Consider the following 15,593-nt stretch of genomic DNA (forward strand, 5'->3'; position numbering starts at 1 on the left):
GGTGTCTCTCTAATTTCATCATCTTTGTATAGTACTTGCAGATTGTATAAATGTTGGAATTCGCAGTGTAAACTCATGGGTTTAAAAAGCTGGAAAAAATGGAGAGTACTGCAATACTTCGGGAAATGTTTAGGAAACGTGCAACCTTTTTCTCTTCAAAAATATCATACTGGCTATATGATGATCCTATACATCCAGTCATTGGCTTCACAGTACTAGTTTGCTACATAATGATCCAGTTGTTAGAGATGGGACTGTATCAGCATTCAAGCTTTATATATGTACATGCCTTTGTTGTTTTTAACATGAATCTCTAGATTCCAAATGAGGGAGGAAAGTGTGGAGAAATGCATCTTAAACACACAATGCGCACAAAAAACCCCCATAAGGGACACCCTTGCCCCTGTAGCCCTTTTATGTAGGCTTTGATGAAAGACACTCTTTAAGACCTTTGTAGGTAATTTTGATGGGTCAGTATTGGGAACCTAGACATGTCACTCAGACCACAGCTTGTCTTGAGACATAGACAGCCGTCTGTGCACATCAGACTATTTCGGGAGCAGAACAGCATGTATGTGGGAAGACAGAAAGCCACTTCTACAGGGTGATCTGATATCTCCTATTCTGAGCAAGTACCTAGTTCTTCCTGTGTGTTAGCATGTGGAGGATCCAGTGGGTGGCATAGCATAGGCACTTCTTTGCTGCTGGTGCTCTTTTCAGAGCAGACATAGAAAGTAGGAGAGATCAAAGAAGGAAAATAAAATGGTGGTTTTTGTCTTTCAGTGTCTCCTGCAACCATCCAAATCCCCCATCTTGAAATGGTTGACTATCTTTTATTAAGTCCATTCCTTAGATTTCTATCTTAGTTTTATCTTTGGTCTGCACTGCTTTTGAAATTTCAGCTGAGTTCTTAAATACAAAGCTAGCAAACAGCTCTATTTCAACAGAGAGTTACAGCATTGAAAAGTTTAATAGATCACTTTGTCCTCATGGAAAAAGTTATGAAACACCTATCTTGATGGGTGGTGAAGATCCAAGAGAGTAAAGCAGCAGCTTAAAAGAGCTTGCTTTTTGCATTGGATTAGCCTGAAATTAACACTAGAATGAACAGTAACAGAAATTTTCCAAAAAAGGGCTGCTGTTCGAAGGTTATTTGAGAAAGAAGGTCAAACAGAGAAGCTGTGAGCCTCCATATAAATCTGTTAGTTCCTATTTTTAAAAAAAACAACACATAAATTAGCAAATCATATACTTGCCTATCACTGTCTTGATATTGCATCCATACAGTGTTGGATATATGAGCAGACTAGCTCCTAATCATGAAAACAAATGCACTAGGAAGGTACAGAAGAGAACCAGGATCGTATTCCTTGTTTGCATTTGTCCTATCTACCGTAAGAACAGCAGTTGTGATAGCTTTACTGACATTTATTTTACTTTAGGAGAATGTGGGATTTGGATTGTTTTAGTGTGGAAGATATATTAACTCTGTATCTCTTAGTGTGGCAAAGATGATGTGGTTAAAAGTTATTATACTTCATTCTGTTCAGATTACCCTGCTGTTATTTAAAAGTCAAGCTTGCAAAGAGTTATCATACAGAATGAATTGCTTCTTACTGTATTTGATGCCATTTTAATGACTGAGATAGCAGTGACTGAGCAGTATGAACAACTGACCCTCGTATTGTAGAGACAAGTTTAAAAGCTGTGTGACTTTCTAGTGTTTATGAATTCACAGTCATCTTTCTGCTTTGAAAAGAGCAAGATTTTTGGAGGTAATAAATGTAAGTGGTCATTCTCTGACTGCAGAAACTCATTCTGCAAAGCAACTCTTTATAGCATCCAGGTGGATCATTCACTTCTCTGTTCACCAGGGAGAGTTTCCTAATAGGGAGTTAGCAAGTAAATTTATTAAGCCTTGAACTAGGCTTCAGAGAGGAATTAATATATTCTTCACCTATCTTCTTACCAAGAGAGATAAGCCTGTTTTATGACAATAGTCATTCAAGAAAAGGGAAAAACTATTTTTTCTCTTAGCTAAGGTTACTGAGCCTGCAAGCCAGCAGTAAGCATTGGTGACTTGATGAAGGCAATCCTGGCAGGTGAATGAGGCCCACTGAAGCCTCAAATGCTGCTGTAATAGTCCACTCAAATGTGGAATATTGTGCATACTGTGATTTACACAATCTGTACTCCTTTTAAAGAACTAATTATTTTTTTTTTAATTGTCTGAAATTAGAGAAGAGACTGATACAAGACTAGAAAATTAATCTCAGGAAGTAGATGCTTTTACTCTGCATCAGATGAGGTGCCAAAGCACGGTTTTTTGTTTTTCCCTGATATGTTATCATGACTGTTTTGAAGTTAAAATACAAAAGGTGTTTCTTGTCATTTTATTCAGAAAGTGCGTCTATAAAGCACAGGGAGTATGCCTCAATAAATGTCACTTCTTAGATTTTTCTGCATGTGAGTCTTCATGGCAAGCTTACCAATTTTGTATTGAAATAACAGGGAAGCCAAAGTAACGTCATGAAAAATAAGAGCTATTCTTGCAGAATAAGGAGAAATTATGACAAATTTGAATCAAAGTTCCTCTTCTACAGATAGTTAGAATGAAAGACAAAAAGAACTGTGGAAAAAAAGGAAGGCGCATCACTTGTCATTTTATATATGGATCACTTCATACTGATTTGGAACTGGTTGGAAATGTTGCAGAAAATTAGACCAGATACATCAGATCAGCATGCTATTTCCTTTCTAATATAGTTTACTGTGCCTTACATTTTTTAGAACACAGATAAATGTGATGTGAGAGAAAAATGCCAAGAAATGCAATAGAGGATATATTAATATATTTATGTATTACATAACAGTATATATTATGTGCAGTATCTTTTTACTGCATACAAAATAAGACAAAACTGTCTATATATTTATGTGGAATCGCAGTCATGAAAAATGACACTGGTAACATTTTGGTTAATTTTACAAAGTTAGCAGTAGGAAAGTGTTATCCTTGCCTTGTGGTAGCTTGATGATATTAATAAATAATAACAAAATGTACTCCTCAATAGAAAAGCATCTGTATCTGTGTTGTTTTGATCATTCTTCTCTAAAACTATAGATTTTACTACTTGTGACTTAAATACCAAAATTTGTTATTCTTAACGTGAAGTGCAAAGTTTCAGTCTGCCCCTGACACTAATGTGGTGTTAGTGTAGATGTTCCCTATAGTAGGCTTGCATTGAGGGCAGTGGGTATTCTGTTGCCTGGTTTCTTACAGTTTACTCAACTAAAATCCTAAGATATAAAAAGGACAACATACAGCTGGGTAAAGAGCATTGCTGTGTGGGAAAAAGAGTTGGCAGTTTTTCTTGTGTGTAAAGTGGAGATAAATTAAATGGTAGGTGGTAGGAGAAAAGTGCCATATGTGGGAATTTTAATGAAGAAGTGTTGTTTTCAGAAACTCTACATGTTTGCAATATGGCATACATTTGCGGAGTTTGCAATATCTCCTCTGAATTTCCACCTTGTATTGCTTTATGCTTAGAAAGCACGTTCCTCATTTGCATCTGCAATACCACTTCCATTTGAGGGCTGACCAGAGCTGAGATGGAGCCTTCTGCAGGTCAAATCCACACAGGCTTTTGTGTTCAGAGCCCTTTGAAGTGCTGTGTGTCACTTACATTTCACTCGGACTTGGATTTGGGATATGTATCTAGCAGCTCTCTCAAAAAATCTGGTGTAGACTTAGCAGAACATGCTTTTCTGGCAGTTAAACAGAAGGGATTTCCTTGCTTTTGATCCACAGCATATGTAGGTTGGTATTTGACTTTGGGATACCTTTGTATGGTACTCTGTTGACTTCACTTGAGACTTTGACATTTAGCAGCTTCCAGAAAAATAATTTTCAGCCTGCTAGGATATAAGTGACATCACTCAAATATCTTCTGATATATTTGAGACCTTGATGTTACCCTGCATGCCTTTTTCTTTTTTTTTTTTTGAGAGAAGGCCTGTCATGAAGGACAGAAAGGGATGCATAACGGTGCAAAGGAAAAAATTTTCCAAAACTTTCCTCTTTCTAATTATGTATATATACAGGCAGACAACTTGTCTAACTCAGAACTGTTGTCATCACTATGAAGTGGCTTGAGCTAGAGAAGCGCAGCCCAGCCTCTGGGCAAAATTTGGAGATAGTCAAAAAAGATCACTTCGTCCCTGCAAACCAAAAATAGAGGGGTATAAAAAGGAAATTTTGCATGCCTTTGGACCCATCAGTGGCAATTGTGTGTTTAAAGAAACTTATTACAATTTTTAATCTTTTGCAATAAGTAGTTTCTTGAGCTATGAAAGCAGTGTTTCAGTAAAATGATTGTGGCTTTGCTGAAGGGCAGATTGAATACATGGTATTATTAGTTTAATTTTTTTTAAACACAAACTGCCAAAAGTTTCAAGAAACTTTTAGGGTTAAAATAATTTCTGTGTGATACAACTGTTGGTGGCTTTCTGAATTCTGATCTTGTACTTCGAAAGAGATGCTAACCTGTGTGGGAGCAAAGTGTCACTCGCAGATTAAGAACAGAAGAGACATTGATTCTTTTTTTCATTACTATGGTTACTGAAGTGTGATCCAGTTTCATTGCGTCTAGTGCATGTTCAAAGCAAAGCTTCTGAGACGGGTCCTCAGACTGCTTCCATTCCTCTCAAACATATAACACACAAACCTGCATCTCTTCTACTTCTGTTTAAAGATTATTTATTCTATTCGTGGCATAAAGATTATGTGGTGTGTACTTTGCAACCCAAATTCTGCAGATTTTTGTCAAGGGAACAAACTGAGTAAAGCCATTAAATGATGACATTTCCTATTTCATTTCACATTGGTCTCAAGTTGTGCCAGGAGAGGTTTAGACTGGATATTACGAAAAATTTCTTTCCTGAGAGAGTAGTCAAGCATTGGAACAGGCTGCCCAGGGAGGTGGTGGAGTCACCATCACTGGAAGTCTTCAAAAAACATGTAGACGTGGCACTTTGGGACATGGTTTAGTGGGCATGGTGGTGTTGGGTTGATGGTGGGACCTGATGATCTGTTTAGAGGTCTTTTTCCTCTCATCTCACCTCTGTTGTGCTCCTTGCCCACCCACCTCCCTTTAGTAAAGGGGAAGTGCCTTGGGACAAGGCAAGGAGTGTATGTGTGAAAGTCAAATACTACAATTCAGATTTCAAACCTTTTTTGCCCATTGATACCAAAGGTTTCAGTAACTTGACCCAAACTAACACAGAAGATAATAGACAAGTTCAGTAATCATTATGTGAGCTTTCTTCTGCTTCCCCCCAGCTAAGAAAACATCCTTAAGAAACATAGGTACAGGACAGGTCTCACTGCAGTTAGGCTGCCAGAATTGGGACATACATGTGTTCTGTCAGAAACATCTTTAAAAACACACCTTAGGTGACACACATACTCTGGTGCATGTATGTTGAAGTCCTTTGCACTAGCAACATAAACATGCAGTTGTTTTATTGATTACCTTTATGGTCAGATCTCATTACTACAATGGTTAGTGGTGTATATATATTCTAAGGCTAATTATTTGTAGTATGTTATCAAGCGGAGTTTGGGGCATGGGTGAAGGCTAGTGGGGATTTATTTGCACTGGGCTCTGTCAGCTCAGGCATGTGACTTCTTGCACTAGAAACAAGCATGGAAACACACAAGTGATACACAGAGGGAAATGAGCATAATTGTACAATTCATTTCTTCTTAAGTAAGAGATGAATGTACTGCTGCCTAGCTTCTTTCAAATTAAATATACTAAATTTACTGAAGAATCAATCTGTGTGTTAATTCTTATTGTTTAAAGAGCAATGGTATTGCATGTATTCTTATAGGTATGGAGCCTCAGAAAATACAACGTCACAGTAAAATCCTGGCAAAGCTAATGTTTATGGTGTCCTCTGTAAAAGCTTTGTAACCTTTCCAGGCATGGTCCTCCTGTCTCCTGTGTTACATTCCTCAAAAAGAGGTGACTTTTTACAGCTCTCCCCATGTCATTTCACTAATGCTAATGAGCCATTTTGGTTCTAGCTGAGATTGTGTCTATGGAAATGGTGCATCCTAGTAGGAGCAGCTATGTAGTAGAGCAGAAGAGTTGGTGCTGGGGAGCCATGATGTGCATTGGATGTCTTTTGTGATCTGCTTCAGACTGGCTCACCTTGTCCACTGGCCTCAATGACCATTAGCAATGGGAGTGCATCAGCTAATCTTCCAGTTCAGCTTCATGCAAAAGAAGTCTAACTCCAAGACTACTCTGAAACTAAAATTGAAGCATGGTAAATAGGGACTGGCAAAGTTGCTTAAAAAGCATGCTCATTATACGAGCTAAAACACTAATGTAAAAGCAAACTGAGTGCTCCTGCAGGAAAAAAAATTGTTTGATTTGCTTTCAGAGTGAACTACTTTGTGGTCTTAATATAGCAGAGCATTTAAATACTGTTCCATTGCCTCAAGGAGATTACATCAGTGGGCACATGCCAGGGCATAACTGGCTGATGGCCTCTGATAAGAAATTCATTTAAGATAAGAAACAGGGTTTGATGGGGATTCACTTTAACTAGTGGTTACTGTTTGACTAACTGATGATTAGTGAAGAATCATTTGAAGTCACTCACAAGAGCCTCACAAGAGCCAGCGCTCTAATTTTGTTACAGGCATGACAGTGATCTTAGCAATAAGTAAAGGAGGAAAATAAGTTGAGTTGCCCAAAGAAAGAGTTTGATTGTTCACAAAACAGATAAACAAAAAATTCGAAAGCTTTGAGATTGTCTACATTTTCTCTGCATCAAAACCGTACAATTTCAAAACTCTACTAAAACCAAGAAATCGTGGGTGTGTTGTTTAGACATCTAAATGAATTTTATTCTGGCCATTATTTTTTTTCATGAACTACTGCAGACCTGAAACAATTTTAAGTGTTTTAACTGTAGCGGTGTGTTTCATACAGCTCTCTAGAGCTTCTTTCTTTGTCCGAGTCACAGCATATTATGATACTATATTGTGTAAATACAACAATGTGCATTTAAAATAACTATGACACCTGGTGTGTGAGAGATGCTCCTTGTCCTGAACATGTCAGATGAGCAACTGTCATCCAGTGGAAGCATAAATCTGGTGTGGGGTCTCTCCCTGCAAGTTAATTACGTATGCTTTACTACCTGATACCATGCATAAATTAAGAAATCATTTGCTGCATGTATAATTGAGCCTGACTTCCAGATTGAAACATTAATGCATTGGTGGAACATGGTAATAGATTATATTGTGACTGTTTATGGGTCTATGAACTCTACTAATGTTTTCTGTAATTGAGATACCTCAGTTAATTTCCATAAATATTTTCTCTGTGAAAGCTCTCAAACTACATGAAGAAGTTTTTGTAGCTGTGATTATTTTATTTAGGTGATCTTGTCAAATTTGTTGGGAGTAGAAAATTTACTAACAGTTTTGGCATAGATCAGATCATTTTGTTTGGCTATTTCTTTGGGAGTGTTTTATGTGTTTCTTCTCACCCCAGCTATTAATGCGATGCAGTAAGGTACTGAAACCTACTGAAATCTGGTTTTAGTAATAGGGAAAATGTACAGGAAATTATTAAATGTCTTTTGTACTTGCTGGCTAAACCCCATGATGTATTCTCATAGTTGTGGGCTCTGATTCATAAAGATCTAATCTGTAGCTGTGTTTCAATTGCAGCTAGCCCACTGGTGAGGCATGTACCTTCATGTCTCGAGTCTGGGTGGTTTTACAATCTCATTGCAGATTAGAGATATCTTTAAAGGAGATACCTCTAGAAATGAGACTGAGTGGACTTTAAGATGATGGGAAGCTTTTAATCAAGCTCAAGTAGTTTCTTAGCTATTACACTGTATTTTGTATGACACACCTTAAACTGAGATATTCATACTATGCTTCATGGCTATTGTGGGTAGGAGTTTTTTGTTGTTTTTTGTTTTGTTTTTTTAAATACAGGATACAGGCATACAGTGACTGCACACTGCGTGGTTTGCTCTGTGTAAGCTCCCTGGCTCTGGCCTGAGAAATGAGGATAGGGTTTTCTTGTTTTATTTCTTTAGATGCAACACTTAGCTAGAGGGAGGCACACAAAGCAGCTTTAATTAGAGGAAGTCCTTACTGCCTCCACTTTTTCATCTGTGTGTTATTACATTAATAAAAAATGGGGCTGTGACTCTGAGAAAGGGGAGGCAGAGGTTAAGCAATCTGTGCCTTCTGTCTCAAAGCATGGGAATTGGGAGTCCCTAATCTGGCATCCTCCCTTACTATCACACTTGCACCCCTTCAGATCACACTCTACAGCCACGCAGACTGGAAGTTACCTGAGTATACGGGGTTCAGTAAAGAGATGTCTGTGACTAACCCTGATCAAACTCAAGGCATTGTTCTGAACATCACCACAAAGTATATTACAAATAGTGACATAAGTTCCCATGGCATGCAAATCAGAAATTCTGTAAGTTAGTGGTTTCATAGACTATACTAATAGTCTTTGATCTTTAATTCTTTTTGAATGACTAAACCTCAAATTTGATCTGTCACATCATGATTTAAATACAAATGTAGGCAGAAGTTAGTGTGTGAAATGTTGCAAATATTGCTTAATAAATGGTGGAATGTAGTAAGATTATTTACAAATGTTTTGTTGGCCTAAATGTTAGGAGTGGTATCAGTGCTGGTCTAATGATCTGCTATAGATCCTCCAAGAGAAAACAAAGGACAATTACCAATGTCTTGGTTAACCTGGGAATTTGGACTCTGCTTTTTGACTCTATGAAAATATCTTCAGTGTATGAAATATCCAATGGAAAGTTAACTTTTACATTTATGACACACTTTGTTTTTTGCCTTTTCAGTGACTCTCAGTTAGATGGTTTCTTTACCTTTCTTTCAGAAAAGACGACGGCGGATTGACCGAAGCATGATTGGGGAGCCAACGAACTTTGTTCACACAGCTCATGTAGGATCAGGAGACCTGTTCAGTGGAATGAATTCGGTAAGCATGAGCAGATGAAGAATATTTCCTCAGAATATTCCACAGAAAATACAGGAACACTGTATATGTATGTTTTGTCTGAAGCAATGAGTAAACTATAAGAAAGAATCTTTATGAAACTGAAGAACAGCCTGCTAGCGTCTTAATTCCAAGTCCTAAATAGTTGCATTATAGAAATATATTATGGAAAATAATTTTTTTAATTCCTAATTTTATTGACAATACAGGTAGATGCTGTATAAATTGTACAGGCTATGTGCAGAATACTTTTAAAAAACTCATTCTGATGGCATGTATGAACTAGAATAGCAGTAATTTGAAAATACACTAGTGTGTTTTAGAGAAAACACTTTAAAGAGTGTTTTATAATTGACTAAATTTCTTACCTTAAATGCTTTAAGCTATTTGAAATATATTTCTTGTAAAACTCTAACTTAACTTAGTTTATGGTGCACACAAATATTTTTGGGTGTCCTTGTTGAGGCTTTTCTATACTGTGTAGCCTTATTTGCTGTGTGAATTATTTCTGGAACAAGCAACGATGTCACAGGCAAGGTTTTGTGGCTTCCTGTAGATGATAGCAGCAATAAATATTTTTATCTTTCTGAAATCATTGAAAAACAGAGGCTAAGATAGATACTGAGAATCAGCTTAGGAGGATATATTTTGTTTGTACAGTTTCGTATTTATGTGAAATGTCATTCTGTTCTTAAGGTCAATAATATGCAATCTAGAAAAGGGTCGTATGTAGGTAATGATGAAAAATACTTCTTGACCTTAATCCTCTTTAAATGAAAAAAAAATGTTTTGAGATGAAAATGATTAAGAATTCTTCTTGACAAAGGAGAAGAAAGAGTTGTGTCAGAGGTATCAAAATAGAGAGCAGAGCTGTAAACAAAAGAGTTGGTTTTAATGTAGTAAAATGAGGTCATTTGTAGTTTCAACTACTTTACAGCTTACTGAGATCAGACCAAAATTTTTGTACCTCAGTACATATTGGGGAAGGGCAAAGCTAGAAAATCGGACGTGAAAAGCAATATACTTCATTTTCCCAGAAACAATATAAGGGCTTTGGAAGTGATTTGTACTAAAACATCTCTAAGCAAATCAAATGGACAAACACAGCTTCAACTTCATAAAATTAAGTTAAAGCTGTTTACTTCCTTAATGCAATATATTACATTAATATTTAAAGCCATTATAAATTGAAATAATAAAGTGAGCAGGTTTGTTTTTTTTTTTTTATTTTTGCTTTTTGAATATTTGTTGTCCCTCCTGTGAGAACCTCCCTCATTCTCGTAGCTGAGCTGCCTCACAAGAGATTTGTGGTGATTGCCTGAAGCTTTGCTCTTTCAGCTTAGGCTTTCCCCTGCTTGCCCTCACTTTTGCCTTGAGTAATACCCAATTCATCTCCAGGTTGTAGGTAATCATTATTGTCCCTCTACATAGACTTTTTAATTTTGAATACTTGTAGCTCCCTCTCTCATGCATTTTTTTTCATTTGGATAATGTGCTGCATCAGTAGCCAGATTTTTCTGATCCCAGATAGAAAGGATCTATATACAAAAAGTAATCCTTTGTTTCCTCTCTGTCTTCAGAAGCACAAATCTACTTTTTCACAGTGCTGTTTTCCTGCCTCTTCTGTGGTAACTTACTGTGGTAACATTGCGTCCAGTCTTCTTGTTCATTCTTCACAGTGTAAATTCCAAAATTATGGTGTTAATCTCCACATGGTTTTCTGCTGCTTAATGTCCTCTGTAGCATGGATATTATACTCCTTTGTACACCTCCCTGTGCCTTCTTCCTTCTGAATACCTTAGGAGGACCTCCTGCAATTTCATTAGCTTTTCCAATCTAAATTTGGTTCTTCATCCACTATCTGCTCTCTGCCTTTTATCATCAGTATTGTTCTTCATTACGCATCCTTCTGATTTCTGAGTACAGTAGTTTTCTGGCTATTGAAATATTTTGGTTTTTTGTTTGCCTCCTCTGTAGAGCATTTGCTCCTTTGTTAAAGGTACACTTAAACAGTAGGAGCCCTCTGTGTACTGTTCCTGTCTCATTCCCATCACTTTCTTTCTTATTTTACCTTCGTACTCTGTGGTGAAATCTCTTACTTTATTCTGCTTCATGTTCCTCAGTTTAGTCTTTGATTTCATGTGCTCTGTCTCTTTCTTAGTTCTCTCTTGTTTTCTTTCTTCAAGAACCATCCATGCTATTTCCTAATTCTAAAAGGGAGGGAAAGAAAAGGAAAAAAGAAAATTAATGAGATAGATAAGCAGCACAACACATTGTACAATCTTTAATTGGTGCAATCCTCTTCTCCTTCCAAAATCTTTAAAACCTTATCCTATCTAAATTAGACATAAGAGAGAAGAACCTTGCTGTTACATATCATCAAAGGAAAGCAATCTTTGTGAAAGAAAAAAATAATTGCATTTCATGGTGCTTGTTCTCGTAGCTAAGACTGCCTAAATTGGAGGATACTTCAGAAAAAATACCACCATATAAGCCTACAGTTCGACCTGCTTTTTGCTCATTGTGTCTAACATTGTTATGTCTCCTCCAGAAATTTTCATATACAAAATAGCCACTGAACTATTAATACAGTTAACCACTAACTTCCTTACCCACTAACAGCAACATCTGCATGTGTGACTCAAGTACCAGAGAATTTATTCTAACCTTTAGAAGACGTATGTATAAAAATTTACACTTTAGCATTGCAATTTGTGTAGATTTTCTGATCTCCAAAATTTTGAAGTCATGTAGGCAAATTGTCAGGCTGGAATGTGATATGGCCTGGAGATGTTTTTCTAGCTTTTTTCACTAGGGGCAGGCTTCATTCAGATGAAATTAATGCCATCCTCAGGTCATTCTTGTGAATATATTTACATGCAGGTTAATTATCTTCTGAGGAGAAAAAGATTAAATTCAAACTCCTTTTGTTCCAATGAGCAACAGAAGATGCTTGGTAAAGAAGATGACTAGCTTGGTGAAATGTGAAAGTTTTTAAACACCACCCCATGAATGTGGTTGCACTTCACACTTCCTTACTGAGTTTGTAATCTGATGTCAGACCCACTAGAATACTGGCTCTGAACACTTTTTCCTGAAGAAAAAAGGCGAAGATAACATAGCTTTGCTGCAGCTGTATCATTCACTTGAGCAAAGAGTCAATATGATACAGAACCATAATAAAAACCGTAGAAAATGGTTTTACATCGCACTGCTTTAAATACATAAAAATCAGATCTTTTGCATGGTGCTGCAATATGCCCTAATACTGTGAAAGACAAAGATCCCAAAGCAGGGTCTTCTCTTCACCCTGGTTTGAGAAACTGTGTAAGAGGCAGTTGTGCTGATTCATTTTGCATGTGTGCATGTGTTTTGCTTTGCTGTGGAAAGGAACATACTTTTGTCTTTCTGGACAGGTAAAATATCATGCAAGCTACTTGGAAATATTTCTCTAGTGCTGTTTTAATACAGCTTTTAGTGATGTTTTGAGGTCTCTGTGAAGGAGCATACATGTAATAATTGCAAGTGGTACCTTGCAGGCATAGGCTTTGCTGCAAGTTCAAGTTCAGAAGCTGTAGCCTTGAATGAGTATGTTATTTGGTGCTCATTGTGTACTTGTTATGTATGCTCTGGCATGCAGAGAGAAAAAGGGCAAACCTTAATGGTTGGCGCTCTCTTACTCTTCCTGCAGGCACTTGGAGATTATTTTTTTGACTCATAAAACACGAGCAGGAAAGAACTATGGATTCCCCCTTTTTGTTGATAAAAGCAATGAAAGCCATAGAGAAATGTGCATCTTTGTGGGGGGAGGGGGTGTTCTTGATGTGTTTATTTCCATCAGGCTAAAAATACCTTCGAATAAGCTATTTCCAGGGAAATTGATACATTGAGTATGATTTAAACAATGAATGCCCTGCCATTTAAGAGAATAGTAGCAATGAAGGAAAGCAGTGTATGCTGTTACATAAATATATAAATAAAACACCTTCGACAAACCAAAAGCTCATTTTTTGTTTAGAAAGTCCTTTTTTAGTTATCTGAAGTTAGCCATTCAGTGCATATACTACCCAGATATTTTTTAAGTTGTCAATTATATTTTTAATGTAATGGTGTTAACTTCTCTGGTTTATCATACTTGGCAAAAAACATGTTCCATATAACAAGATAAATTATAGCTTGTCAGATGGAGTGAAGTTGGATACCAGTAAGAGATTTGATTAAATTTTTTTGAGTTATCAAGCGGTCAGTGAAAGCCTGAATCAGCCAGTTGTCTTTGGGAGAGAGGAAAAACTTCTGCCTCAGCACCAGTTCTTCCATCACTCCTGCTGAGCTGCCTGCAGAAGTGAAAATTCCAGCAAGCCTACGCTGCACATGTCCTCATGCAAAAGTAATGTAGCTTTAATGGTAAAGGAGCAGTTGAAAACCAAACCTAAACAAGAAACAAAATTGGACACAAGAAGACGCCATAGCTCACTAACTGCCTCTCTTGTTTTCTCTGCCCCCCTTTCCCTTTTGTCTCCAGGTCAGCTCAATTCAGAACCAAATGCAGTCCAAGGGAGGCTATGGAGGTGGCATGTCTGCAAATGTTCAGATGCAGCTTGTAGATACAAAGGCAGGATAAAACTTGGGGAAACCTTTCCAGTAAGTATTGCACTCTGCTTTTTAGGCACTGTTAGAATAGTAGGAAGAACAATCATACTACTTTATAATTAGCTCCCTATAAATAGCTGTGTCTTCATGATGCCCAATTTTAAAATGCATTTCTGAGTAAAAAATTCAGTATCATGTAAGCAAGTGTGTTAATTTTTTTTATACAAGGAACAATAGATTGTCCTGACTACATCAGTCTATCTTTAAGCCTGTTTTACACCTAAGATGATATTGTAGGCAGATCTTTGCAAGTGAAGTTAGTTGTATAACAAATTTCAGAAGAATTTTGTGATATGATTAGGGTACCATTTTTGTAACAGATCTGTCCATTTAAGCATAATATGTATGGTGTTAAATCAATTAATAGCAATGTTACAGTAGGAAAATGGTCACTCAGAATGTTTAAAACTCAGTTTTATGTGTGTTTTCTGTCTTCCAGGTCTATGTGAGTTCCTGTATCTTCTTTCCTGTGTCCGTTTTTTGCCTTGGTGACTGCTTTCTGTGCTCATGATGAGAGAAGTGATGGCTCATTGTTCACCCTTTGTGATTACTCCAGTGAGAAGTTGCTGTTCTGCTCTGATGATGCTATTTATCAGATTGGTCTGACTGTGCCTTTCAGTGGCATGCACACATTGGCCTCTACCAGTATCATGGACATAGAACTGTTTAGGATTGTTTTTTGCTTTTTGTTTGTTTCAAGGTGAATTAAAGCAACAACTTTAGCTTCCTTCATCCCTCACAAATACTAATGTGCAACATTCTGTTGCTGTTTTGTCTTTAAATCTTTTCTGCACTCGAGTAATTTAGAAATGAGTGAGTTTCCATTAGTGTCTTCAATCATCTATTGTTCACACCCATTTTTGAAAGGTCTGGGACCTGCAAGCACAAAATTATTTCATACAAAATCAGCAGAGTAGATGAACGCATGCTTTGTGAGGTTTCTTTGTATGGTGGCCTGCTTGGTGCTAGAAGAAAAAAAAAATGCTTACTGCAGACAGGTGAAAAATTTTGCTGTGGCACCAAGTCATGCCTGTTTCTGAAAAAGGACTTGTAACTTAGCTGCTTCAGAGTTATGTCTTTAGTTTTTATCCAAGTGGTCTTGAAATAATAAAGAGAGAGCTTGCATTCATGAGGCATTTGTTGTAAATGTTCAGTATATTTATTTTGAAAGAGATGACCTTGAGACTGTAAACCAGTGTAGTACCGTATCAAAGTGTTGTGGAAGCGCTTTAGTCTATGTAAAAAAGAAAAGCATCGTGTTTGGCTGCTTCTTTTTCTTTCTACAGTTTTTCTTAGTTTTAGGCTGTACGGTCATTTCCAGTAGCAGCATGTCAGACTGCCTGCAATATTAGATGAAAAGTTTAGTAGACCTCTCTAGTTGGCGGTTTCTGTGTACTAAATATTTAGGGGCCATGGAAGTTGCTAAGAGCAACATACTAATCTGGCAGATGAACAGATGCCAATGAAAACAACATACAGGGTGACTTTTTATTGACTTGTAAAATGCCTTTTGCTCAGGTTCCAAAGCATGGTTCTTTCACACGTTGTGAAATTATATTTTAATATTGCACTGTTTTCAGATTATATCTGTAGATGGTCCATTTTTTTCCTCCTTGGTGGTGTTTGGGAGAATTCAATGATTTGAGTCCTGCTTGAGTTAAATTTTTGTGTGGAGAAAAAAACCTCCGAACAAATAAGGCATAACTGAGCCTAGTCAGATCCATTTTTATACATAAACAGATACGTGTTCATAAATATAGATTACTGTCACAAATGATTCTGTATTCTCTTTCCATCCTTTGCCTGATTTCACATTACAGCAGCTATCACGTTGATTTAAACACGTATGAACCT

The 15,593-nt window shown here is 37.0% G+C and overlaps 1 protein-coding gene across 1 annotated transcript in view; it reads left to right on the forward strand.

Moving 5' to 3' along the window:
- Nucleotides 1-15,032, forward strand: part of CDC42SE2 (CDC42 small effector 2) — a 32,998-nt gene extending 17,966 nt beyond the window's left edge. The window contains exons 2-4 of the mRNA XM_010292164.1: nucleotides 8,970-9,071; nucleotides 13,612-13,730; nucleotides 14,179-15,032. Of these exons, the coding sequence (XP_010290466.1) occupies nucleotides 8,970-9,071; nucleotides 13,612-13,710 (201 nt within the window). The 3' untranslated portion in view covers nucleotides 13,711-13,730; nucleotides 14,179-15,032. The remainder of the gene's footprint in view (nucleotides 1-8,969; nucleotides 9,072-13,611; nucleotides 13,731-14,178) is intronic.
- The last annotated feature ends 561 nt before the right edge of the window (nucleotides 15,033-15,593 follow it).

This window comes from Phaethon lepturus, unplaced genomic scaffold (genome assembly GCF_000687285.1).
Source record: "Phaethon lepturus isolate BGI_N335 unplaced genomic scaffold, ASM68728v1 scaffold13560, whole genome shotgun sequence".
Lineage (NCBI taxonomy): Eukaryota > Metazoa > Chordata > Aves > Phaethontiformes > Phaethontidae > Phaethon > Phaethon lepturus.